This window comes from Oratosquilla oratoria, chromosome 36 (assembly GCF_046742065.1).
Source record: "Oratosquilla oratoria isolate Oo_2021 chromosome 36, ASM4674206v1, whole genome shotgun sequence".
Taxonomy (NCBI): domain Eukaryota; kingdom Metazoa; phylum Arthropoda; class Malacostraca; order Stomatopoda; family Squillidae; genus Oratosquilla; species Oratosquilla oratoria.
Genome location: NC_134812.1, coordinates 195,001 through 221,580, shown reverse-complemented (window position 1 = coordinate 221,580; position 26,580 = coordinate 195,001). Strand labels below are relative to the sequence as shown.

Here is a 26,580-nt window from a genome sequence, read left to right as displayed (position 1 = left end):
CCACGGTGGCCGGGGGTAGCCGACGCCCTTCGGCCAACGTGCCCCGGCCCTGCCACGGACCGTGGCGGAGCACCCCGCGGACGGGATGGGCTAAGTGATGTCGACCGACTGCTGATCTACGATGGGTAGGGGATCCCCATTCTTTTCGGGGGACATGCTCCAGCCCGCCCGCGGACCGTGGCGGAGCACCCCGCGCACGGGCTAAGTGATGTCGGCCGACTGCTGGTCCACGATGGTCGTGGGTAGCCCATGCATTTTGACCGACGTGCCCCGGCCCTGCTGCTGAACGTGCTGGAGCACCCCGCGGACGAGCTAATTGATGTCGATCGACTGCTGGTCCACAGTGTACAGGGAGTGCCCACTCCTTCGGCCAACGTGCCACAGGCCAGCCGTGGACCATGTCGGAGCACGCCACAGATGAGCTAAGTGATGTCGGACGACTACTGGTCCATGGTGGATGGGTGTAGGTACCTACGCCTTTCGGCCGACGTTCCCCGGTCGTCTACTGACCGTGGCGGAGCACCCCGCGGACGGGCTAAGTGTTGTCGGCCGACTGCTGGTCTACGGTGACCAGAGGTACCCCGCGCCTTTCGGCCGACGTTCCCCGGCCTAACCGCAGACTGTAGCAGAGCACCCCGCGGACAGACTAGGTGATGTCGGCCAACTGCTTGTCCACATTAGCCGGGGGATAGGTAGCCCGCCCCTTACGGCCGACGTGACCCGGCCCGGCCACTGACCATGGTGGAGCACCCCGCGGACGGACTAAGTGATGTCGGCCGATTCCTGGTCCACGTTGGCCGGGGGTGGGGTGCCCACTCTTTCGTCGAACGTGCCCCGGCCCGGCCGCTGACCGAGGCGAAGGACACCGCGGACGGGCTAGGTGATGTCGACCTTCTGCTGGTCCACTGTGGCTGGGGGGGTAGGTAGCCCACGTTTTTCGGCCAACCTGCCCCGGTCCGGCCGCGGACCCTGGAGGAGGACCCTGCTTATGGGCTAAATGAAGTTGGCCAACTGCTGGTCCACGGTGGCAGGGGATATTCCGTGCCCTTCGGCCGACCTGCACCGGCCCGGTCGTGGACAGTAGAGGAGTACCCTGCTCACTGGCTAAGTGATGTCGACCGACTGCTGGTCCACGGTGGTCGGGGGGTGCCCGCTCCTTTTGGGCGACATGCCCCGGTCCGGCCGCGAACCTTGGTGGAGCACCCCGCTGACGGGTTAATTGATGTCGGCCGACTGCTGACCCACGATTGCCGGGGTTAGCCCATTCCTTTCTGCCAACGTGCTCCGGCTCGGTCGCTGATGGTGGCGGAACACCTCGCCGACGGACTAAGTGATGTCGCCCGACTGCTGGTCCATAGTGGCCGGGGAGTAGGTTGCCCGCGCCTTTCGGCCGATTTTCCCTGGCCGACTGCTGACCGTGGTGAAGTTCCCCGCCGAGGGGCTAAGTGATGTCGACCGACTGCTGGTCCACGGTGGCTGGGGGGGCCCACTCCTTTCGGCCAACGTGCCACAGCCCAGCCGTGGACCGTGGCGGAGCGCCCCGCGGACGGGCCAAGCGATGTCAGCTGACTGCTGGTCCAAGGTGGCCGGGTGTCGGTAGCCCGCGCCTTTCGGCCGATGTTCCCCGGCCGGCTGCTGCCGTGGCGGAGTTCCCCGCCGACGGGCTAAGTTTTGTCGGCCGACTGCTGGTTCACGGTGGTCGGGGGTAGCCCACTCTTTTCGGCCGTCTTGCCTTGGCCCGGCTGCTGACCGTGGCGGAGCACCTCGCGGACGGGCTAAATGATGTCAGCCGACTGCTGGTCCTCGATGGCCTGGAGGTAGGTAGCTCGCGCCTTCCGTCCGACGTGCCCCGGCCCGACCCCTGACCGTGGTGGAGTACCCCGCGGGCGGCTAAGTGATATCGACCGACTACTGGTCTACGGTGGCCGGGGATAAGGTGCCCACTCCTATCAGCCAACGTGCCATGGCCCGTCCGCGGACCTTATTGAGGAGCAACCCGCGGATTATCTAATTGATGTCGACCGACTGATGATCAACGGTGGCCTGGGGTGGGGTGCCCACTGTTTTCGACCGACATGCCACGGCCCGGCCGCTGACCGTGGCGAAGCACCCTGCGGACGGGCTAAGTGATTTCGACCGACTGCCGGTCCACGGTGGCCGAGGGGTTGCCCACGCCTTTCGGCCGACATGCCCCGGCCCGTCCACGGACCGTGTTGCGGAGCACCCGTGGACGGGCTAAGTGATGCTGACCGACTGCTGGTCCACGGTGGCCGGGGGGTGCCCCACGGAACTTGTAGCTCAATTATTCTTGACAGGACTCGGAATTCCTACTCCTTAAATGATTCCTTGGCATGGCCGCGTATCGACACCGGTCGGCGGACCACCACTTTGAATAGCACTGATGCAAATCGATTGCTTGTCTACGTCATGGTGGCGGGGCAGCCTGACAGACCTCGGGGCGCAGGCAGGGGATTGTAGGTTGATCGGCGTGTTTTTTGGACGCCAACCTTGGCAAGTTACAACCCGGAGGTTGATATCATTGTTTCATATTTCGCGTGCGCTGCCCCTAGACATGACAGAGTGTAGACTCGAGCTGTCCGACGATCCTGTTATCGAGGCCTTGGTGAAGACTCGGTTCTTCATCCAGCACCGGGAGAAGTTCACTGGTAGCGTGAGCTATCATGGAACTATAGTCCGGAGCAAGAAAGAGGCTATCGCTTACTGGACCAACCGACTCCACAACTCAGTCGATGAAGTTGGCCTTAGGGAAGCAGATCTTCAATCTAAGGTACACTCCTGGGTGTCCCATGGGACTACGGCCCTACCCGGCAGTATGTACATTGATGCTGTGGAGCTCTGTGTGAACGCCCTGCCTACAAAGGTAAGGTGCTCACGCGGAGCGACTCGACGTGGACCCGATGCTCAGGGGAATGTGCGGTGTGATAAGGGGTGTACTAGACCGGAGACGCTTGGGCACGTGCTGCAGGTCTGCCCAGCCGGCTATGGAGCTAGGATCGTGCGCCACGATTTCGTGGTTGGTCGCCTGGCTTCCCTGCTATCTGAGCGGAATGATATTGACAAAGTAATTGTTGAGCCCCACCTAAGAGTACCTATAGGGCTTAGGAGGCATGATCTAGTGGTCAAATAAGGATATGTCGTACATATCATCGACGCCCAGATAATCGAAGATGATGGGTCCACCTAAAGAAGCGTTATTATGACTGATTCCAACAAGAGGGAGGCCGCGAGGAAGATCGGGTTAGCCGAAGCCGAGGGCCCGGGGAGGAGTTAGTAGGGTGGTCGTGTCCGCTGCCACATTCAGCTGGTGTTGTGTGGCTCGGGAATCCGCTAACACTTTCTGGCTCCTCAGTATAATCGAAGGTCAGATGAAACTCGGCAGGGTGGCTCATGTGACCTATGGGTATATGGCGCCTAAGTCTCCTCGCGGCTACCGGCTCAGACTTTCATTAAGGTATCTATACCTTCTTTTCCTGTGTTTTTATCCACTCTTTTTTGTAAATAGCTCCGACTGCTTTATCCTCTCAACTGTCTTCATCTATAGGCCCGTTGGCCACATTTTTTTAATGCCCCGTTTACCCCTTCCTAGAGAAAGGGTGTTCTGTGTGTTTTATCATATGTCTCGGTTATCGCGTAATCTATTTGTTTTTGTACTTATGAGGTCATCTATGGGAGATCCAATGATGCTTGGGTCAGTCCCAATATGGTTAAACCTCCATGTAAAAAAAAAGGCGGATGAAAATAGAGTTGTGCCTATTATGGCCTTCTCACACACACTCAGTGCTCTGGCCTGCTCTTCAGTGTAGGAGAGGTTGAACCCGACGGGGGACAAAAAGGAATAATAGATAAATAAATTGTTCCTATCAGTAACGTAAAACCAATGAATTCTACCATTATGATGTACTATTTATCCTTTTTTATTATTCTGATTCTGAATTATTATAATTCTATTATTAAATTCAAGTCATTAATAATACATTGTTATTCAATATTATTATCATCCTGTAGTATAAAATTCTTACAGCGGAGGTAGGCTGCACAAAGAAGAATAAAATAGCCGGTAGACAGTGTGCTAAATTGTTAATGACCTGGTAAACCGCACACTAAAGTAGCACCCACAGTTGTATGATGTAATATGCTATATACTATAATTTGGTCAATAAATTAAACTAAAACTATCTAATTAACCTTATACAGCAGGCTTTATTAAAGTTACTCCTACAGTATCTGCGGTGCATAGCTCTGCAAATATACTTCATATAAGTGATATTTCTTTTTGAGAATCATTATTTATATTTTATTCTTTTTAAGAAAATAATAGTCATATATACAAATTTACTAATCACCAAAGTCTTTACCTTTTATCATTTGTACACATTCATATTACTATTAATTTCCGTAATATATTTCTATATTCTACGATCAATAAATTTATAGAAATAAGAAAACACAGGTCAGTAAAGTTCCATCATCCCTAATTTTATTTAAACGGTTTGTAGATACCTGATACTTGGGGCGCGCATAGTATCAAACACGGTCGCCTCAAACAACACTAGACAGCCCTCCGCCCACTTAATTACTGAATTCCCCGACGTCTTCAACCCTGAGCTGCGGCAGATACCCCTCCTTGTCCTCTATTATCCTTTAGGTTTCACCAATTTATTGTGCACTAACAGCCATTCTCTACTCAAACCTATCCCCTACCTTCTCCATTCTCTGCTTAACAAAAACTTTCACTTTCATTAACATCAGTCCTTTTGTACCTTTTACCTTTTCCTCTCTATCTGACTCACCCACTGATTCTCTTCGTTTTCTTTCAAAACATCTTCTTTATTAAAAAATAATCTATCATATTCCTACCCAATTTTACATATGCTCTCCTTTTTGCTTCCTTCACCTTACGTTTTGCTTCTCTTCTCTTCTTGTACCTCTCATATGCTTTCCTAGACCTAACATGCAACAATTCCATATATGGTCACTTCATCCCCCATTCACTTCTTTCTGTTCCCATTCATCCTGCTCGTTCCGCATACCATATTTGCACCTTATGTCACTTCCTCCTAGAAACACACCCATTCTTCTTCTAATCCTATCTCCCTTCTATCCCTCACCTCCTCCCACATTTCTCTCAGCTTCTCATTCTATCCCTTCTCCTTTTTCTTCTCATCTAATTTGCTAACTCTGAGCACCTCTCAACTTCACACCCTTTTCCTCCTCCCCTACTTTTCCTCCACTCTCTCCCTTGAAAACATAAATGCCTAGAACTTTTCTCTCAGACCTAATGTAGAATAGCATACAGAGACTAGGATCCCTAGTCTCTTCACTCCATCCCATTTTTGTGGCCTTCTGCTTTTCGCATGATATTCGTTGTGGCAGAATTGTCTTTTAACTTTTAACTCCTCTATCACATGGGATAAGAAGCAGTAAAGGACAGTTACAAGGGAAGAGCATAATGGAGGTACAGTCGAATTACAAAAATAGCATCATATACCTACGAGTAGAGATTTTACTACAACATAGGCGAATAATGTGTGATTCTAGTCCATAGGGGCGTCTCAAAACAGTCACTGTAGTATCGGCTGCATGTTAATATGCAGTCAGTACTGCTTGACAGCACAGTATCTAAGTGTGAGTTATTGAAAGGATAAGAAGATGAAATTTTGTGATATTTTACCTTTATTAAATACCCAAAGAAATAATTAGTGGATTATTTTGTACCGAAGAATATGTTATGTAATGAATTGTGTAGTAAGTCCTTCTTCGCGAAGACCCGGTCCGAATGCTCCAGAAGCATAACGACGACGACGACGACGATGACGTCACGCCGTGTCCCCTTCCTTCTTCGGCGTCTCCCGAACCATCGACGTCGTTCGCAAGTCGAAGGTCCTTCGGCCCTAATGGGCACCGTTCACCATTTCCCCCATTTATTCTTTTATCTATTCATTTATTTATTTATTCTTCTCCTTGATTGCCCTTTTCGTTCTTGCAGGGATGTTTGAATGGCAGGAACTTATGGCATTGTGGGTGGCGTGGTTTGGGGGTGGGTGTAGGCCACGGATTCTCTGCGGCCTCTAAGGAGGGACGGAGGGGCCCCGGGGGTCCTATTGGGAGGTCCCTAGGAGGCACGGGGGTCGCCGTTCTTTCGAAACATTCGAAGTACGCCTTCTTCGAAAAAGTCTGGAATCTGGAAGACCCGGTTTTCCAGAGTCCAGCGAACGAACCCCAAAAGAAGAAGAAGTGGAAGCCTTGTTGGTCTGTACATGAAATTATGATTAGGTAAGGCTGAATTAACGGCGGGGAGGCGGGAGTGGGATGGGAAAGAAAACGGAATGTGTAGAGAATCTGAAGTGAAGGTTAAAAAAAAAATCCTTAATTGCGGGATATTTCTTTTTAAGTTAAGTTGGGAAAAAATAAAAAGAAGAAAGCGAAGAAGAAAAAGAAATACAGAAGAAGGTGAAACGAAAGGAGAAGAAGAAGAAGGAGGAGGAGAAAGAGGAGGAAAAGAATGCTACCATAGCGTTAGCTTGGGCTACGAAAGCGGGGTAGGTTGACGGTGAGGGAGTGAGAAAGGGGTGAAGGGGTGAGGGGGTGAGGAAGGGTGGGGTGAGGGGGTGAGGAAGGGTGGGGTGAGGGGGTGAGATAGGTCTCCTTGGTGTTGCTAACTGTCATTCTATATAATTACTAATTACAAGTAAAGCTTGGAAAAATACAGGACTTGCCCGTCTCCGTACGTTCTCATATGTATATATATACATATATATGTATATATATATGCCCACACACTGTACATGCATATACTGTATATTCGCGCATGCATTTATTGTATATGTATACATACATACATATATAGACTGTGTCCATATGTCAAATGCACTTAATTGCGTTTTGTATGTTTGTATATAAGCATACACGCACATTTATATACATGTATGCATGTGTGTGCATATAGAGACTATATATAATCGTACTTCTACATGTTTATATATCTAGTATTCAGAAAATCTAGATCCTCTGATCTGCCGATTCATTGCTTTAGTAATCAATCTAATTTTTTTTTTCTATTTACTAATTGTCGCACAGATGTTTAAAAAATATTTCTATTTCATTGGAAATATTTTCTTTCTTTTTTTCATAAACAAAAATTCTGAAAAAAATTCCCCCAAAACTTTGAGTACATTTTCAGTTCTCCTTCTTTCCTTCTTTCTGTATTTTGTTGTTGTGTTTTTACGTTCTTGTTATGGGATTTTTTATGTATATAAGTATATATTCTTTGAGCCTTGGTGTGTATCCCCACTAAGGCAGCTTATTAAAAAAGTACTGTTTAAGTCGTTCGATTTTTTACATTTTTGTTATAAGAGTTTTTTCACATGTACATCGACTTGTAAGCCACTTGGCTCTGTTTACATTTGTCTTCGTCCTTCTTACTCAAATGGCACGCTTGCTAGTGCTAACAGAGGCAAATGGCACGTATGAGAGTGCCAACAGAGGTAATTGGCACGCTCGAGCGTGCCACGGCACGTATGAGAGTGCCAAAAGAGGCGAGTAACGAAGGAAGAAGATGGTAGAGGAAGTAGAGAAGAGAGGGAGAGAGGGGTGGATAAGGAGGGACGGTTGTGGTTAGGAAAAATGTTTTTCAATAAGGCGCTGGGGGTGGGGGAGGGGGGAAGCGTAGGCAAAACTAATAACTTTGGTTTATGGATAAGAGGTTACGCGCTGTAGAAAATATTTTAATGGACTTTATATTATTATCTTTGAGTTCTCTTTTGTTGTTTTCTTTTTCCTTTAATCTGACCTGACGCTGAGACTTTGTAAAGTCCAATATTTTTTATCTAGAAATTGAGTTAAATCTTGAAGCCGCTTTGTCGTATTTAGAGGCTTTGAATAACGCCAGGCGATTCTGTTCAGCTGAGAAGGGGAATCTGGGTCTCGCTGCTCGCTTCCGACCTTATCCTCCCTAGATCGTCATGTGTGTGAACATCCCCAGAGAGGAAAAAGAGGCCAGGCCGATGAGCTCTTGTCGAGATTTGAGACTGAGATAGTTTTGACACCTACAGCACCGAGAGTTAGGGTGGGTGGGTGTCATGTGACGCTGAATAAAATCGCCTGGCGACAGCTGGGGGAGGGGAAATGGGGGAGATGTACCATCCTGTACATAAGGGATTAGTGCAGATACGCGACTTAGTGTCGCTTTGGTTTCGGTCGTTGGTCCGTCCCAGCGATTGTATTCATTAACAAACCTCACGTTACTGCCGTATCTTACGCCCTTCCTGATTAGCTGTTGCATTGAGCGTTCGGCTTCAACAGCCAATCAGTTGCCGATGTGATGAAGGTATTTTCTTACATCTTACCTGATTGGCTGTTGCACTGAGCGTTCGGCTTCAACAACCAATCAGATGCCGGTGTGATGGAGGTGTTTTCTTTCGTCTTACCTGATTGGCTGTTGCACTGAGCGTTCGGCTTCAACAACCAATCAGATGCCGGTGTGGTGGAGATGTTTTCTTGCATCTTACCAGATTGCCTGTTACACTGAGCGTTTGGGTTCAGCAGCCAATCAGGTGCCGGTGTGACGAAGGTGTTGCGCAATGTGAGGTTAGTTATTGTCGATGTGGGAGGAGCCTCTCGTGCATTTTCGTTCCCCTTGGAGATGGCGTCTTTCTGCGTATATGTGTTGGGTGCGGGCGGGTGGTGATGGTGGTAGGAGCTACGAAGAGGTGGGGTTGACCCTATTGCGCCAGGCCTTCTCTACCCACGACGAAGGCGCGATGGAGGGAGACGCATTTAATAGCCAAATCGTGCACGTACCCCGTGGCTTGAGCCTGACCTGGGGTAGCATCTCTCACGTGGGTCACCTTCATAGCCACGTTGGCAGGAGCAGACTGGAGAGTGATTCTTGACAGTACACAGAGCGTTTTCTCCACAGACGGGTTTGCCATTCACGGAACAAGAGTTCTGGAAGAAGGAAGAACCAAATTACTTTTTTTTATTTTGACTCTTGTGCATATGGGGATGTACATGCTACAAGTATGAATACAAACACTAACGCGCGCGCGTGCAAGGATATAGCCCAAGTTGAAACCATATATAAATTTGAAACAAGGTATGATAAATTATAGAGTAACAATCAGGACCCCACGAGCGTTGCTACTTTCCCATATGCTATGATTAAGTAAATACAATGAAGTACAATTAGGTAAATACGTACACATTAAGCTCAGGTTGGTATAAAATCAATCCTTTCATCATAAAGAAAAATGCTGAGTTTCCCACAGCCTCAGGACAAAAAGTCACTTCGTGAATTGGTGATGTTTTATGCCCTTGGCCAATTCCCGAAGTGGGTTAATGTCCTGGGTACATCATGAACCAGGAAATTTTATTTTAATCATATTTTTCTTCCATCCTTTAAGTGATCTGACCACCCAACCCAGTTAATCCAGCCGGCAATTGGTTCCAGAATGGCTACTTACCACGCACAGGTACTGATAGCAGGACTTATTGTCTTGGCACTCATTATGCGATCTACATTCTCCCTTGTTGCAGCTGAATAACGGGTTGCCGATGTAGCCCTCTGGACAAATACACACGGGACGGTCATTACCATCTCTGTCGAATCCGGGCGTGCAAGTGGCACCGTGTCCACAAGTATCTCTGGCGCACAGGTCCTCTGCAAAGACAGAAGCGCTGGTGAATGGTCGGCGATAAAGGAAAATATTCTCCGAAGCGGTAAGTCAACCCATCAGCTGTTACCTCTAGTTCCTATTACCAGAATACAGATAGTCTTATTTCAATTCGCACGTATATAATTTCGCTAAAATATATACATATACCAACGGTTTTTCCCCCTTACATGGAAGGTAGCTAAAACCAAAGGCGTAAATCCACTCCCCACCATTTCATCCCCACGCACTACACTCCCATTCACAACCCTTCGCTTCCACCCTCTTTTCTTGGCTACTTCTGGATGACGGGTCATCCCTGTATCTCGCCCACTGCCCTGGGTCAGAAACAACGTAGCAAGACACAGCACAATCACAGCAAGGCCGCTTCATTCAATCGGCGACCCCCCTCTCCGTCCCCTTATGCAGAAAAGAAGAAGACGGAGAGAAATCCTTTCGGGTTGCTTCAAAATGTCATTCACACATACTCCCTTACCTCCCCATCCCCCACCCACCCACTCCTTTCCATTGAATCACAGCATCATCCATACTCAACCATTCTCCACTCATCCCTATCTTCTGTCTTCTCCCTTCCTTCCTTCTTCAATAGACATTACCCTCTTTTCCAATTTCCCTTTTACTCCATCCATTCATCTCATCCTTGGTCGCCCCCTCAAGTTCACTTCTTCCACCTCTGCCTTCCACACCTCTTTTACTAATCTTTCTTCACTCATTCTTTCCAGGTGTCCAAACCACCCTAATACTCTTTCATCAAAACTATCACTCAACTCCCTCTCCCTTCTCACTTTCCTCCTCACCTCCTCGTTTCTCACTCTATCCACCCTAGTAACCCGTACCATATTTCTCAGTCATTTCATCTCAAATATATTTAAACTCTTCCTCTCTTATGTTCTATGTTTCTGCCCCATACAGCGTTGTCGGAACAATTCTCCTCTGCAACATTCTTTTCCTCATCATCCCACCACTCACTACCCTTCCTTCTATTCTCTTCTCTCCTCTTTGTTCCACACACCATCTTCGCACACCTTGTGACTCCCTCCTTGAACCATTCCCACTACTAGTTTTATTCTATCTTTCACTCACTCCCACTCTTCTCTCATTTTTTTTCTTGTACTCCTTTTCCTTTCCTTTATCATTTAAGCAGTTTACTCTAAGCATATAAAAATAAGGCATGCAGAAATAAAGGGTCAATGTAACCATAAAAGCCCAGCAAAAATAGATGGCTCGTAAAAATCAAAGCCACTGAAAAATATAGCACTCGGGTAAATGAATGACTCGCGAAGCTCGAAGCCGAAAAATGGAATTAAAATATGCGCGGCCATTCCACCCTTACAACAAACAAGAGAAATCCCCCTGAGTTAAGTACCTTTACTGAAGGGACGGCAGCGTTCGAAGGGATGACCAGTGTATCCCTTGGGGCAGGAGCAGATGGGCTGGTGGTTCTCCACTTTGCAATCAGCTCCCTCGCCGCAGATGCCGGGTCCGCAGGGGTTGCCGCACTTCAGTTTAATGCAGGCTTTGTTGCTTTGGCAGTCTTCGTGTCTGGTGCACTCAGGGTAGCACCTGTAGAGGAAATATATTATCAGAATAGACGAGGAGAAAGACCATAACACACGGAGGAGGAACATCGTAAGAAAAGACAAAAAGGGAGAAGAGACTGAGGTTGTAATAGACAAGAGCATGAAGGACGTATGTGTCCATGCAACTATTGCTACCTAGAGTTTCTCTGACACACACCTACGGCCCCATGATGAATGGCAACGGTCCTTGAGTCCATTTCTAGTTCTCTCCATGAAGAAACGGTAGATTACTTTGTATAAGTGTTAGCTGTTTCTATCTCACAAGGTAGTAGAAAGAGGAGACCACTTGTCAGCTGTCATCTCTTCTTAAGTGATAGAAAATGATGGAAAGCAACAGAAAATGAGGATCTTTCTATTTAAGAAAACCATCAGCTACCTAAATAATTCGTGATTATTTGGTGTAAGAAAGATATTTCATGATTATGTGGAATTTGTGTGTGTGTGTGTGTGTGTGTGTGTGTGTGTGTGTGTGTGTGTGTGTGTGTGTGTGTGTGTGTGTGTGTGTGTGTGTGTGTGTGTGTGTGTGTGTGTGTGTGTGTGTGTGTGTGTGTGTGTGTGTGTGTGTGTGTGTGTGTGTGTGTGTGTGTGTGTGTGTGTGTGTGTGTGTGTGTGTGTGTGTGTGTGTGTGTGTGTGTGTGTGTGTGTGTGTGTGTGTGTGTGTGTGTGTGTGTGTGTGTAAAAGTATGTGTGGGAGGGGGAGTGAAGAGTGGTAACATCGACCTCTTTTGGGTTAACACTGTTATCCCAGATGTTTCCTCAAGTATCCATACACTTGTCTTGCTTTTCCCTAACCCTCTGGAGAGGCCACTTCAAACACTGAACTGTATCACTAAATATACGCTAATTCTCACTAGGTTTTGGATTGTGGATACCATTGTGACCTCTGTGGGTCTCTAAGTGGCCCATGGTCCGCACGATATGGCCTACCGACCAGGTTATCTTTAAGTGATGGAGAGAGTCTGCGAGCTCACACAAGCTTACCTGGTGTAGGGATCTCCCAGGTAGAACTCAGGGCAGCTGCAACTTGCCCTATGGTTTCTAACCTCGCAGTGGGCTCCTTCTCCACAAGAGTCTACGCATGGATTGCGGCACCTGTAAGAGAGATGCAGAGAACACATAAAGAATAGTTACCCCTTTTTTAGTCACAGGAACGACTATGGTTCATCTTGATGGGCGCCTTCCATATACTGTTGGTACAGAAATGGGCTATCCCCAAGAAAAACTAAACTAAAATAAAACACGATCAATGAAATATAGACAAATAAAATAAGATGAAATGAAAAACAAAATCAGATAAGATTATTTGCGATGAAATAAGATAAGATGAAATTGAGTAGAATAATATAAAGAACAAAATAAAGTAAAATAAGAATAGTCACCTATTCCTTCTGCAAGCTTGGTTCCTGTCACAGTCCGAATCACGCTCACATTCGGGCCGGCATTCGCTCAATGGGTCTCCGATATAGTTTTCGGGGCAGGCACAGGTGGCTCGTTCACTTCCTGGCTTACAGATGGCGCCACGACCACAGGGAGATGGTCTACAGAAATCATCTGTTAAAGGAATGAAAAAAAAAGTAGAAAATATAGTGGTGTTACCACATAACGAAAATGGGGGAAGATTAGATGTGGCAGAACTGTGTTGCCACATGATCAGCAAATGAGGATGAATAAATGTAGCAACGTTGCAAGTGTGGGATGGTATGGAGCCACTAAAACTGTATTATTGATGTGATACCGTTAGGGATATGGGAAAAGTGGGTAGGTTTTTCTGCGACGTTGCCACGTTGACTTTTTAATGTGTCTCTCTAATGAATCCTGAATTGAAAGCAAATATACAGAAAGGCATCTTCTTTCCTTCGCTCTTTCCTTTCATTAAAATTTCTTTCGCTTCAAATATCTTAGCTTTGATGTGTTTTTTTATTCTTTTTCTTTTACTAGCTTCTCTTCTTTAACTTTCACAAATGTATCTTAACAGAGATAGAGGGAGAATAAGACAAAGAGTACAGATTAAGCAAGTAAGGAAGAGGGGGAGGAAGAGAAGAAGAAAGAAAACTGCCAAGAAAAAAATGTAGAACAAGGACAACCAAATTGCAGAGGACCAAATGCTAAACGACAGCGGTCCAAAGACCTAACCGAAGAGGACCAAAGGCCAAACAGCAGAGGACCAAAGTCCAAACAACAGTGGACCAAAGTCCAAACCGCAGCGAACTAAAGACCAAACCACAGCGGACCAAAAAGGGAACCGCGGTGGACCAAAGTCCAAACCGCAGAGGACCAAAGGGCAAACCGCAGCGGACCAAAGACTAACTTGGACTCACCTGGTGTGAGGGGTCGACATCTTATCAAGGGATCTCCAGTGAAGCCACGGTCACAGGAACAGACAGGATTGTGGTTCTTAACTTCACAGAGGGCCCGATCACCGCATTTCCCGAGGGTGCAAGGGTCGATACATTTCGTTCCCTGGCAGTTCCTATTTAGGGGGCAGTCGTTGTTGTCTGTGGAAGAGAAAAAGAAAGAGGAGGAGTAAGTTTTCGTTCAGCGTCAGGAAGGAGAGGGCCAAGTTCCTTGATCGCGTAGTCGGAGTAAATAGAAAGTATTTCTCTTTAGAGATAGTTGAAAGTTTTATAAATCATGTCAACACGTTAACAGTGAGCAGTGACTTTCATCTGTAAATGAAAGGCATTACTTTTTGTTTATATATTGACCTGTTTGTATATTAATTTCTTTATGATTCTGCATCCGACTTTATTGTGAACCAAAAGGTAACTTGTCAGCATTTACTTTGCCATTCCACCCCATCGTAACATTTGTACTCAAAAACCTTATAGTTCCCACAAGATATCTACTCAAAAAGATTATGACTTACATTATTGAAGAAATTCTATAACCCAACTCTACTTAGTGATGGGGAAAAGAGCTAAAAAAAAAACTAATATTTCTCATAGCATTGTTCAAAAGACCCCACACTTCGATCTTTGCCCACACTGTGGGTGTGGTGTGGTGTGTATTCACCTTGGTCTTTGGATCTTTGTTGGACTCGTGATCGACAGCTATTTCCCTCACAGAAGAGAGCTCAGAGCTCGTATGACCGATCTATAGGTAATGCTATGACCTTACACGTACACACACACCCAACTCCCCGCCCACGAGAGTTGGAGTAATGACTCGAAGCGCAGCGATACCGAGATAATTTCGGCCCTGGGCAAGATTCGAACCAGGTACTGCCGCACCTCTGTACTGGCATCCAGTACTCTATCAACCGCACCACCGAGCCGTGTATGTAGGGGGGGGTGAAGGAGCTACTCACCGATACACTCAGCTCTCTCGCAGTAGGTCAGAGGATCGCCGAAGTACCCTCGTTGGCAGGAGCATACTGGCCGTTCATCATCGAATCGTCCACCGACTTCGCAATCAGCGTTTTCTCCGCAAGGGTTGGGTACGCAAAGGTTGTAGTCTAGCACGGGGGGCTCGCGAACAACAGTTTCTTGAAAAAGAAAGGAATTTTGAGAAGGGTATCAAGGGGGCTTGGTGGTAAAGATTATGAACATGCTTGTGAAAGAAGTAATTATAACGATGATAATTATATCAATAGTAATAATAATAATTATAATAATGCATACATACCTATACCAAAGTATGTATGTATATATTATTATTATGAACACGCTTGTGAAAGAAGTAATTATAACGATGATAATTATATCAATAGTAATGATAATAATAATAATAATAATAATAATAATAATAATAATAATAATAATAATAATAATAATAATAATAATAATAATAATAATAATAATAATAATAATAATAATAATAATAATAATAATAATAATAATAATAATAATAATAATAATAATAATAATAATAATAATAATAATAATGATAATAATAATAGTAATAATGATAATAATAATAAAAATTATAATACTCGTAATAGTAATGATGATGATGGTGATGATAATGATAACAATAATGATAATAAAAATCATATTAATAATGACAATAATCTCATACTTTCAAAACTCGATCTAGTCATAAGAGTAATAACAATAATAATTATAATAACAGTTATAATACTGACAATTATCCTACACCTTTTTTCTATTTCTCTCAGAACCTGAGCCTAATGCTTTGACCCCGTGTGACCTAATAGGACCAACCGTCTACTTACGTTCTCTGGTGCAGCGGGTGTAGGGATCGCCTCCGTAGCCATGGGGACAAGTGCACTTTGGTTGATGGTTTGATCCCACACAGTCCGCTAAAAGACCACAAGCTCCTTTTTCGCAAACCCGGACACATTTCTGGATCCGGCAGGTCATGTCATCCGGACAGTCTCTGGCTCTAGTGACAAGAAAAATGAGTATTTATCATTATTGTTTATTCTATTTATTCTGAGATGGTATGGGCACATGAAAAGAATGAGTGGAGAAAGACTAGCTAAAAGAATGTGGAAAGTGGAGGAGGATGGAGGAAACTTGAGGGGAGTGGACAAGAGGGAGGTGGATGGACAAGGTGAAAGGGACACCGGATGCAAGAGGAATGTCTGTCGAGCAGGGAAGAAAGAGTGCAAAATATAGCAGTAGATGGAGAACAGTCATAAACTAGATCATGCTGTCGGGCCCTTTTGTGCAAGTACTATGCCTTCCTGCTTTGCCACTGATTTATTTGTATCATAGGCTGTGATGTTAATATTCCCTTTGAGTTAGGAATGTTGGGGCTGGGTGGTTAGGAGGAGGGTAGAGAAATGCTATAAGGGTGGCATGGAGAAAGAAGAGAGATGGATATTGATGATTCCTGGGATAGGGGACCAGCCTTGACACCCGAGGTGGGACCTTGTGAAGTGCCTCTAATGTGGTCCGTGCGCTCCAAAGAGTCCATTGAGGATATGACATACATGGTGCCAAATCGACATTAGTACATGTCTCTCTCTCTCTCTCTCTCTCTCTCTCTCTCTCTCTCTCTCTCTCTCTCTCTCTCTCTCTCTCTCTCTCTCTCTCTCTCTCTCTCTCTCTCTCTCTCTCTCTCTCTCTCTCTCTCTCTCTCTCTCTCTCTCTCTCTCTTATTCCCTCTCTATGTGCTATTTGATTTTTTCTTATTATATTCTGTATATAGTAAAGAAAGCTGCATAATATAACGATTATCACTTTTCAAGATTATGATAAAAATTACCCACCCCATCCTATCTGTCTCACCTGTGATACAGCGTGGCAATATGGGGATAAAGCGCTGCCACGTATCATACAATAGAATTGATTAAAATCGCTCTTATAATCCTATATAGTGATAACTATTGAAGTATGCAACTTCCTTTACTTTATACAAAATATAAAAAACCATGTCAAATAGCACATAGATAGGAAATAAGAGATAGGCATGTACAAGAGTTGATTTGGCAGAATGGCTAGGAGTAAATCACGATGTATGCCACATCCTGAACGTACTCATTGGAACGCACAAACTCTAACTACAAAGCCCCTTCGAACTGCTTCGGATGGTCGAGTGTCCCCCCACCCCATCCTCACACCTATTTCTTGGAGGAGCAAGTGTTTTTTAGTCTATGAGACCCCTTCTATTAGCTGAAAAAAAAACACTTACGAGGTGCACTGTGGTCTGCAGCCTTTGATGGTGTGGTCATTTGGAACATAGCCTTCCAGGCAACGGCAGCGGGCTGCGTTGCCAGCCGGCTCACACCTGGTGTTTTCTCCACAGGGGTCTGAACTACAAGGATCTGATGAAACCCTGTCGAAGGTGCTCACAGGACCTGAGAACACGCTCTGTCTCAGGGAGGTACCACCTGTCGTGATCCTTGACTGGGTGTCTGTAAATTTAGGAGGAACAATCCGGAGGTCAATAAAACGTTGGAGGTGGACAATGGGGACGGGTCGGGGTTGGGGTATGGGGGCTTGAGGGGTTGCTGGGATCATAAGGTTTTTATATTATTCCTTTATTGAATTTTCAAAGGGCTGATATTTTTATCTATTTATCTTTTCGTTTGTTTTTTGTTAAAGTTTCTGAGGATTGCTGATAAAATGATAACTTAACATGGTTCATAGAATCTGCAGGGTTGGTTTTCGTTATTTCTTATTTGTTCATAATGCTTTTTCTTATTTCTCTATCAAATCATTTATATTTCATGCTGAACTAATTTTGGATAAGTCCAGAATTAATCTATTTCATGCGAAATTAGAATATGAATAATTGAAAAAAGCACTCTTCATGCTTATAGAAAGAAGTTTTGTAACTGAACCCAAAGGCATTGCAGTGAATAAATGGCAAAAAAAGTTAATTCTGAAACGTTAGATTTGTTACCACATCCAGGAAATGAGGGTTACAAAATTGTAATATAAGGATAGAATAACATTCATTTATTTATTTCTATAGTTGGATTGTTGAGTGAATAGGGTGGTCTCTGCATATCAAAGTATTTGGTATTTAGTAGCAGGTTGGTTTCCATGGTTACAGAGATTAGGTTGGTTACCATGATTACAGAGGTTGGCGTTTCTTTAGCACAAGTGTGTTTTCCTTGTATAGAAATTGTCCATGTTTTCATGGGGGTAATGATTAGAAATTAATAGAAATAATATTCCATGTTTGCCTGGGGTACTGATTAGAAATCTGAAAAAGATCTTCCATGTTTGCATGGGAATCATAATCAGAACTGTAAAAGAAAAAAAAAAGTAAGTTGAAATATCCGGTGTAATAAGTAGTTAATCTGTTTCCGGTGAAAAAGAGTACTTGCTTCTTAAAGGAATTGTTTTCGTAATCACATATTTTTTCTGTCTGTGGCTTTTATGAATATACTGATCCCGTAAAACCGGTGGAGAGGAACAGAAAGTCCCGAAATGTCCACGTAACATCAACAAATGCTCCCAAGGGTCCCAAAAGTGTTAGATTTGTTGAAATTCAGACTCAGGTTAAAACAAATTCTGGTTAAGATAGTCTTCCCAAATTTTAAACTTTCGTATTAAAAGTTCTCAGGACTTGTAGGTTAGAATAGCCTTCGTAAACTTCAAACTTTCATGTCAAAAGTCCCAAGCTAAATGGTTTAAAATTCGGAGTTAAGGTTGTCTTCCTAAAGGATGAAATTTCAAATATCCAAGTTTACACTGATAATGGCAAAATTTCAACATTATAGTTAAAAGTTACAATTTATGACAGATTTGCTAACTACAATGATTCAAGTTGAAATTAAACTCGTAACTCTCTAGTTAAAAGTTGCAAGCTATGAGACTTAGTAAACACGAAAGTTCAAGAATACAGGGCTTCCAGTTACGAATGCCTCCGTGAAGACCTCTGTCGGCTGGTTAGTGAAATATGTTTTCGGAACTGGGAACTTCTCAACGACAGAGAAAAAGAGAGAATGAGTGTAAGAGACATTACATCGTTCACTCAAAACAGAAAGTTACAATAGGATTAGATCAATCACACTCATATTCCGTTGATTGTGCTTTCATTCCGAAAATAGGGAATCGCCCTTAAGTTCCCCAGCAAGAAGGGCGAAAATAGTGTGACAAAAGAATACCCTCATTGATGCAATACACCATATAGGTTTTGTTTTGGATAACGTCAAATTACTTTGCACATGGACTGGGTGATAACGTTCGTCCTTCATTAATGAATACGACCATGACTTTGGATTCAAAGTCATGATTTGCGCTTGACTGATAAAAGTGAGGGAGAGTTGTGCAGTGTCATTAGCCTCACTCATCCCTACCTAACTTGATCCAGTGGCAAGACGGAGTCGAAACAACTGGTGATAGATGGGATGCAGTGGATGGCCAACAGCGTTTAGGTGCCTTTACCAACCTGAGGACTCTCAATCGATCGGGACTCCTGAGGGTCCGCGGGTCTTTCTCCCATTGTAAACATAAGGTCACCTGCCACACACAAAACCTATACAACGAACCACAACACTATGAGGGGGACTAAGTTTGCTTATGGCTGTTTCTTTTCAGGTAATAGCAATTGCAAAGCATTAACAATTAAATGATGTTGACGGCAGCGGATGTGAGACAGGCTATTTGACGGACAGGGTGAACAAGCTTTTGTGCAATTGCTCTCGCTGTCGGTGTAGTACATAGAGCGTGCGAGAAAAATTATACTTTTGTTAGAAAATATCTGTGGAAATGTGACATTATTAAGTGAAGAAAAAATAATCGGACGTGATGTAAAGGGGTGACTTTTAGAAAACCACAAGCTCGCCTGGTTAGGACAAAATATTCCCGACGGTATAAGTATTCGCTTGTTTCGAAGGTGTCTTTGGTAATAGGTCTGTGAGAGTTCTTGGTATCTAGAGATGCCACTCCCATGCAGAGAAACAAATAATTAAAATCAGGGCTTACGGTACGAGGCCACCGGTGCAATAGGTAACAAAGGGGAACTCGGAAAACGACCTGTTGGAATAGGAAAATACATGTCGGGTGAGTAAGTAAACAAAGGGAAAGAACTAGGGAGGGAGGGAGGGAGGGAGGGGAGAAAAGTCAGTTCAGGCAAGTAGGGGCAAGGAACGGGATGGATCAGGCACATGCAGCTTACGGGAGGTTCCCACAGGCCAGATCTGCCGAAGGTGAGTCTTGCTTCTGTCGGCGGCGACATCGAGGTCGACCAGGTCGTGTCTTCCGAAGAAGGGTCCCTGTGGAGTCTCGTAACCCACCGCAGGAGTCATGATCATGGGCATGCAGTCGTGACGCCCGCCCTCTACAACCACCGGAAACATGCCCGGGCACATACATCCGGGCGTGTGCCTCAAGGTCTCGCAGTAGGCGTAGCCGACGCACAAGTGGGCAATGATGGAGCACCCATCCACGCAGTCTTCCTCCAGGCAAACCTCGCTCTGCGCGCAGTCGGTGTTGGTCCTGCACCCCGGGGAATGCACCTTCACGACCTCCGGCTGGTGAAGGGGAAGTGGCAGTCTACTGACGGAGGCGACAATAGCGTTCTCCGGGGGGTGGTTATATATGGCCAAGGGTGGTTGCTTGGAGGAGTAGGAGGAGTATCCCTTCTTCGAATCTACCATGGGAGCTAGGTAGCTCTCCGGTGGAGAAGGGAGGGTACCGGGAGATTCCGCCGGTGGTGAGGAGGCAGAAGGTTCAGCCGGTGGTGAAGAGGCAGGAGGTTCCGCCAGTGATAAAGAGGGAGGTGGAAGGTAGCTGAACGGAGGGAGAAAGGGAGGGGAGGTTGAGGTGGTGGTTGGTGGTGGGGTGGTAGTAGTGGTAGTGGTAGTGGTTGTAGTAGTAGTGTCCGGTAAGGCTGGAGGTTCTGTCCTGAGATTTTGAACAGGTGGGAGGTATCCGTGTGGTGGAAATCGAGGGGAGGTAGAGGTGGTAGTTGGAGGTTCTGTCCTGAGTTTTTTATTTGGTGGAAGGTATTCGGGTGGTGGAAATGGAGGGGAGGCAGAGGTGGTGGTTGGTGGAGGGGTGGTAGTAGTGGTAGTGGTAGTGGTTGTAGCAGTAGTGTCCGGTAAGGCTGGAGGTTCTGTCCTGAGATTTTGAACAGGTGGGAGGTATACGTGTGGTGAAAATCGAGGGGAGGTAGAATCTCCCATTGGAGGTAGGTAGCTCTCCGGTGGAGAAGGGAGGGTACCGGGAGGTTCCTCCGGCGGAGAGGAGGCAGGAGGTTCCGCCGGTGGTGAAGAGGCAGGAGGTTCTGCCAGTGATAAAGAGGGAGGTAGAAGGTAACTGAACGGAGGGAGAAAGGGAGGGGAGGTTGAGGTGGTGGTTGGTGGTGGGGTGGTAGTTGTGGTAGTGGTAGTGGTTGTAGTAGTAGTGTCCGGTAAGGCTGGAGGTTCTGTCCTGAGATTTTGAACAGGTGGGAGGTATCCGTGTGGTGGAAGTCGAGGGGAGGTAGAGGTGGTAGTTGGAGGTTCTGTCCTGAGTTTTTTATTTGGTGGAAGGTATCCGGGTGGTGGAAATGGAGGGGAGGTAGATGTGGTGCTTGGAGATTGGGTAGTGGTTGGAGGTGGAGTGTTGGTAGTAGTGGTGGTAGTATCCGGTGGATCTGGAGGTTCTCTCCTGATATTTTCAACAGGAGGGAGGTATTCAGAAAGAGGAAGTGGAGGGGAGGTAGAGGTGGTGGTTAAAGGTGGTAGGGTGGTAGTAGTAGTGGTAGTAGAGGTTGTAGTAGTGTTGGGTGGGGCTGGAGGCTCTGTCCTGAGATTTCTAACAGGTGGGAGGTATCTGGATAGAGAAAGTAGATGGGAGGTAGAGATGGTGGTTGAAGGTAGGGTGATGGTTGGAGGTGGGGTGGTGGTAGTAGTGTCCGGTGGTGTTGGAGATCCTGTCCTGAAATCTCCCACAGGGGGGAAGTATTCGGAATGGGGGAGGGGATAGGATTCAGATAGGGAGGTTTTCGAGTAAGACTGAGATGGAGGGAGGTAGATTATATCTGGGAGAGAGGATGGCATTGGAAGACTCCCCCGGAAGTCTGCCTCCGGAGGGAGGTACTCGTGAGTCGGGGGCTGAAGTATCTTTTTCGGTTTCCGGATCCAGACGGAAAACGGCTCAGCCGAAGAAGGGGACTCTTCTGGAGGAACATAAGTTGACTCTTTCGGACGAACAGGTGACACATTCGAGACCTCTGGGAGAGCATGAGTTGACAATTTTGGAAGAACTGGTGACACATTCGAAGGAGAAGGCGACACTTCTGGGAGAGCATGAGTTGACTCTTTCGCATGAACCGGTGACACATTCGAAGGAGAAGGCATATTTTTCAAAGATTGAGATGGTTCCTTTGGAGGAACAACTTTTGGATGGTCAGGGGACGAGTTAGGTCTTCCTTGGTAGTGGTACCTCTTAGAGAAGGGGTCTACGATCTCATAACCATAGGCAAACTGAAGTCGGTCCAAGCCTGGAAGGCGTGCCCCGAAGGGAAGGACATGGTGTCCACCTCCATCTTCTTGGGTCGGTGGAAGAATGGATTCTACGGCGAGGAGCTTAACGTCGGAATCGATGAGCTGGTCAGTTGGCAACGCCAGTAAGTCAGTCTCGCTGTCGATCACCGTCGCTAACGGGTAAAACATTAGTCAGATGTCATGCAAGAGGGAGGGTTTCATGACCAACATATCTCCGAAGTGTCTGTTTACTTACTCTCTTAGCCTGAACATAAAAAGATCTTGATTGTTGCAGATCACGTGACCTTCCTTACATTCCTCGAGGTCTAGGGAACTCAATGCACATGTTAAATTCATATATCAATGAGTACATGTACATGTTTAAGTTATACCTTAAAACATATGTACATACTAAAGTTATACCTCAATGCGTATGTGCATATTGAACTTGTAACCTGGTAGACATGTACATATCAATATCATACTTTAATGCATATTTCCTCATCAACTTTATATTTTCATGTATTCGTACTTTACAAAGTTATACCTTAATGCACATACACATGTTAGAGATACAACTTTGTGAACATGATGTTACTTAATGTAGGTGTACATGTTAAAGTTACACCTTAGTGTACAAGTATACTTTAAGGTAATACCATAACACACATGTTCATTTTAAAGTTATATCCCCACATATTTAGTCGCGCTGAAATATATCAAATATTTCATAGTTTACACTATCCAGGTACAATATTTGTTGATGGATTCAAAAGTAATCTAATATATAAAAGTAATCTAATATACCAGAAAGTATCTTACAGCGTAAACACGATCTGAAAAAACACCAATAAATGTCGTTTTTGTATACAAGACTGAAAAAATATATAAGCGCGACTATGCATATTAAGATTATTCTTTAATGGTGACAAATAAAATAAAACAAAACATAATAATAATGAAATTACCCTTTTAATTGTATTAATATTTCATTTGTAGATTTTTTCTTCTAACTAAAAACGTGTGATTCCATTCAATTGATTTTTTCTTCTAACTAAAAACATGTGATTCCATTCAATTGAGTAAGGCACCGATTAATAATCAATACTCCTGGTTTTCAACTGAATGAAATTGCATGGATACCAATTGAGGACGATGCTAACCCCTTATAAGGTGAAAAACTTTTGATATATGAATAAATAAACATTTGGTAATTAAAGCTTCGTCCTGAAGTGGTATTTACACTGAAATGAAATAGGCAGCTCTCATCTCCAAACTAATTACATGGAATTTGTACCCAGCGTGTCCACACAAGTAGCTGATATGTGGCTAGCTATATATATATACATATATATATATATATATATATATATATATATATATATATATATATATATATTAGGATTCATCAGGGCAATGATGCATCATAAAACCATGTATATACGGGCCTCGTGGTTCAGGGATTGTTGACGACGAGTCTACGACATAGTGTGGACACACATTGACATTATGTACAGAGTCTCTTTTGGCAGAGGAGGTCAGATCCCAAGGGGTCGCGGAACTCCTCAGACTCACATCCTCCTCATTACGTGGAAGATTTTTCTTAATTTTTGACCGATAAACAGTGAAACAAGACAAAATGTAATGGTAAACCATAGGCCAGAGAATGCCTTCAGAGCTTGTTTCAGTGGGGGGGGTTTTCACAATGCTGGGGAAGGGAGCTGTTGATGTGAATGCACGCGAGCGAAAAGATACAGTAGTGTTTGGACTTCATAACTGGGTACTTCTGTTTCAAGATGAACGAATATTTAGGAAAAGATCGCTCACTTACCATAGTCATCATCCGCTAACGCCCCGGTGGACAGAAGCGCCACTGCGCAAAATATGAAGAGCCGCATGATCTCTGAAAAAAAAAATAATAATTTAGAAGCAAAATGAAAAACATAAAAGAATATTGGAAGCAAACACACACACAAACATAATCACGTGGACACTCTCTCTCTCTCTCTCTCTCTCTCTCTCTCTCTCACACACACACACACACACACACACACACACACACACACACACACACACACACACACACACACACACACACACACACACACACACACACACACACACACACATACTCACAATCACGCACACACACACAGTTATATCTATATACATTGTCTTTACAAATATTGGACGAGGAGGAGGAGGAGGAGAACGATGACAACTACAACGAGGAGGAGGAGTAGAAGGAGAAGGAAGAGAAAGAGGCGGAAGAGGAGGAGGAAAAAGAACAGGAGGAATAAAAAGGAGAGGGGAAGGAGGACGTTGACGAAGACGAGGAATAGGAGGAAGCCATGAGATGTAGTGCCCTTGTGGGCGGGCAGGTGTGGAGACCACGCCCAAGGGCGCCGCCCACGGGCTGACTGGAGCACCAAGGCCAGGACGCCCACGAGACGAGGACCTTGAATTTTTTTTTTCTTTTTTTTTTCTTTCTTTCTTTCTTTCTTTCTTTCTTGTCAGTGCCTCTATATATTCCAAAGAGCTTGTGGGTAGGTCGGTAGGTAAGCAATGTTGGGGGAAATGTCCCATGCACACTGTGTGTTTGTGTAATACACATTTTAGAGGACAGTTTCAGATAATCCTATTTCTTTCATTTTCAATTGCGGTGCCTTGGTTTTTTGAATGAAGAAACATTTATGAGAGAATTATTGGTGATTGTATATATATATGTATGTATGCATGTATGTATGTGTGTATGCATGCATCTATGTATATATTTATGCTTGTATGTATTTATGTATGCATATATGTATGTATGCATGTGTGTATGCATGTATGTATGTATGTATGTATGTATGTATGTATGTATGTATGTATGTATGTATGTATGTATGTATGTATGTATGTATATGTGTATGTATGTATGTATTTGTTTATGTAAGATTATGTATGTATGTGTGCGTGCACAAGCGAGTTGTGCAGGTGTTGCGCAGAGAACCGGCGCAGAGGACAGCCAGCGGGTTGCCCACTCCCATAGACTCCCGAAAAAGGGAAGCCGGCACCATTCCTCCCCTCCTCGGGTGCACACACACACACACACACACACACACAAACACACACACACACACACACACACACACATACACGCACACACACACACACACACACACACACACACACACACACACACACACACACACACACACACACACACACACACACACACACACACACACACACACACACACACACACACACACACACACACACACACACACACTCAAACATGGGGTCCCTTCTATCAAATTTTGTGTGTGTAAATGTACATGATTTTGATACATCACGGGGCACTTTCATATCCTCAGTACTGCTATATTCGTGGTTCCCCGCTTATTATTCCGTGCTGGGCTTCATGTTTGGACGACCAAGGTCTCACTCTCAGCTGGTCCACACCATTAAGCGTCCAAATTGGACCAGCGGTCCAATTTGGAAAACTGGTACAAATTGAACAAATGTGGTTCAAAGTAAACCACGGATGGACCAATTTGGACCACTAAGACTAAATAGACCACTGAAGCAAGCTGCTCCAATGAAGCAAAATGGACTAGTGAGTTCAAATGGGACATTAGACCAAGCTGGACTAATAGGTCTAGCTAGTCAACTCTCCCGCTGTTCAAGAGGTGGGTCAAATGTCTCGTTGGTCGAGAAATAGACCATTTGTCCAGTTTATCAGGAGGGAGTCAAATGTCCTATTGATCAAGAGAGGATCAAATGTCCATTGGTCGAGAGGTAGGCCAACTCTCTTGTTGATCAAATAGGGTAAAATATCTCGTTGGTCGAGAAATAGACCAACTGTCCAGTTGATCAGAAGGGAGTTAAATGTCCCGTTGATCAAAAGAGGATCAAATATCCATTGGTCGAGAGGTAGGACAACTCTCTTGTTGATCAAAAAGGGTCAAATGTCTTGTTTGTCAAGAGGTAGGGCAACTGTCCCGTCGGCCAAGAGTCTCTGGACCACAAGTCTTGTTTGAACTCTTTCAAGATTTTTGCTCATCAAGGTGGACATCTCGCCACACCTGTTGTTTTATTCCTCATTTCCTCGCCTGGTTAATTAGTCAAACAAACAACTGATTAATTGGAAGAAAATATAGAAAGAGAAGGAGGGTGAGAAGGAGAAGGAAGAGGAGGAGAAGGAGGAGATGGAGAAGGAAGAGGAGGAGAAGGAGGAGGAGGAGGAAGAGCAGGAGGAGAAGGAGGAGGAGGAGGAGGAGGGATGTCAGATAAAGAAGGATGTTGCATATGGAGGAATGGAGGACGACCGGTGGAGGGTGGAGTCTGCATGTGGAGGGCAGAGGGAGGGAGGGAAGTAAAGGGAGAGAAGTGGAGGGAGGGAGGGAAGTGGAGGAAGGGAGAAAGGGAAGGAGGGAGGGAGGGGCTATGACTGAAGTGTCAAAGCATGGAGGATGGGGATATGGATGGA

General features: G+C 45.1%; 2 protein-coding genes across 3 annotated transcripts in view; both read right to left on the bottom strand.

The window, feature by feature from the left end:
- Positions 1-7,509: 7,509 nt before the first annotated feature.
- LOC143018869 (uncharacterized) overlaps positions 7,510-26,580 on the bottom strand; it is a 48,901-nt gene continuing 29,830 nt past the window's right edge. Inside the window, exons 2-12 of one of the 2 annotated variants that reach the window (XM_076174404.1) lie at positions 23,935-24,006; positions 19,618-19,668; positions 16,871-17,093; positions 15,447-15,616; positions 14,580-14,756; positions 13,591-13,767; positions 12,652-12,823; positions 12,254-12,364; positions 11,059-11,255; positions 9,483-9,679; positions 7,510-8,967 (exon numbers count right to left, since the gene is read on the bottom strand). In XM_076174404.1, coding sequence (XP_076030519.1) covers positions 8,797-8,967; positions 9,483-9,679; positions 11,059-11,255; positions 12,254-12,364; positions 12,652-12,823; positions 13,591-13,767; positions 14,580-14,756; positions 15,447-15,616; positions 16,871-17,093; positions 19,618-19,668; positions 23,935-24,001 — 1,713 coding nt within the window. In that variant the 5' untranslated portion in view covers positions 24,002-24,006 and the 3' untranslated portion in view covers positions 7,510-8,796. The remainder of the gene's footprint in view (positions 8,968-9,482; positions 9,680-11,058; positions 11,256-12,253; positions 12,365-12,651; positions 12,824-13,590; positions 13,768-14,579; positions 14,757-15,446; positions 15,617-16,870; positions 17,094-19,617; positions 19,669-23,934; positions 24,007-26,580) is intronic. The other variant, XM_076174406.1, reaches the window with a different exon arrangement.
- Positions 19,677-23,928, bottom strand: LOC143018868 (uncharacterized). Its single transcript, XM_076174403.1, has one exon. The coding sequence runs from the start codon at positions 22,290-22,292 to the stop codon at positions 19,761-19,763; it is 2,532 nt and encodes an 843-aa protein (XP_076030518.1). The 5' UTR covers positions 22,293-23,928; the 3' UTR covers positions 19,677-19,760.

What these genes read in the sequence shown, in the direction of transcription:
- LOC143018868 (XM_076174403.1), bottom strand. Translation starts at nt 22,292, where the DNA reads ATGTTTTACCCGTTAGCGACGGTGATCGACAGCGAGACTGACTTACTG.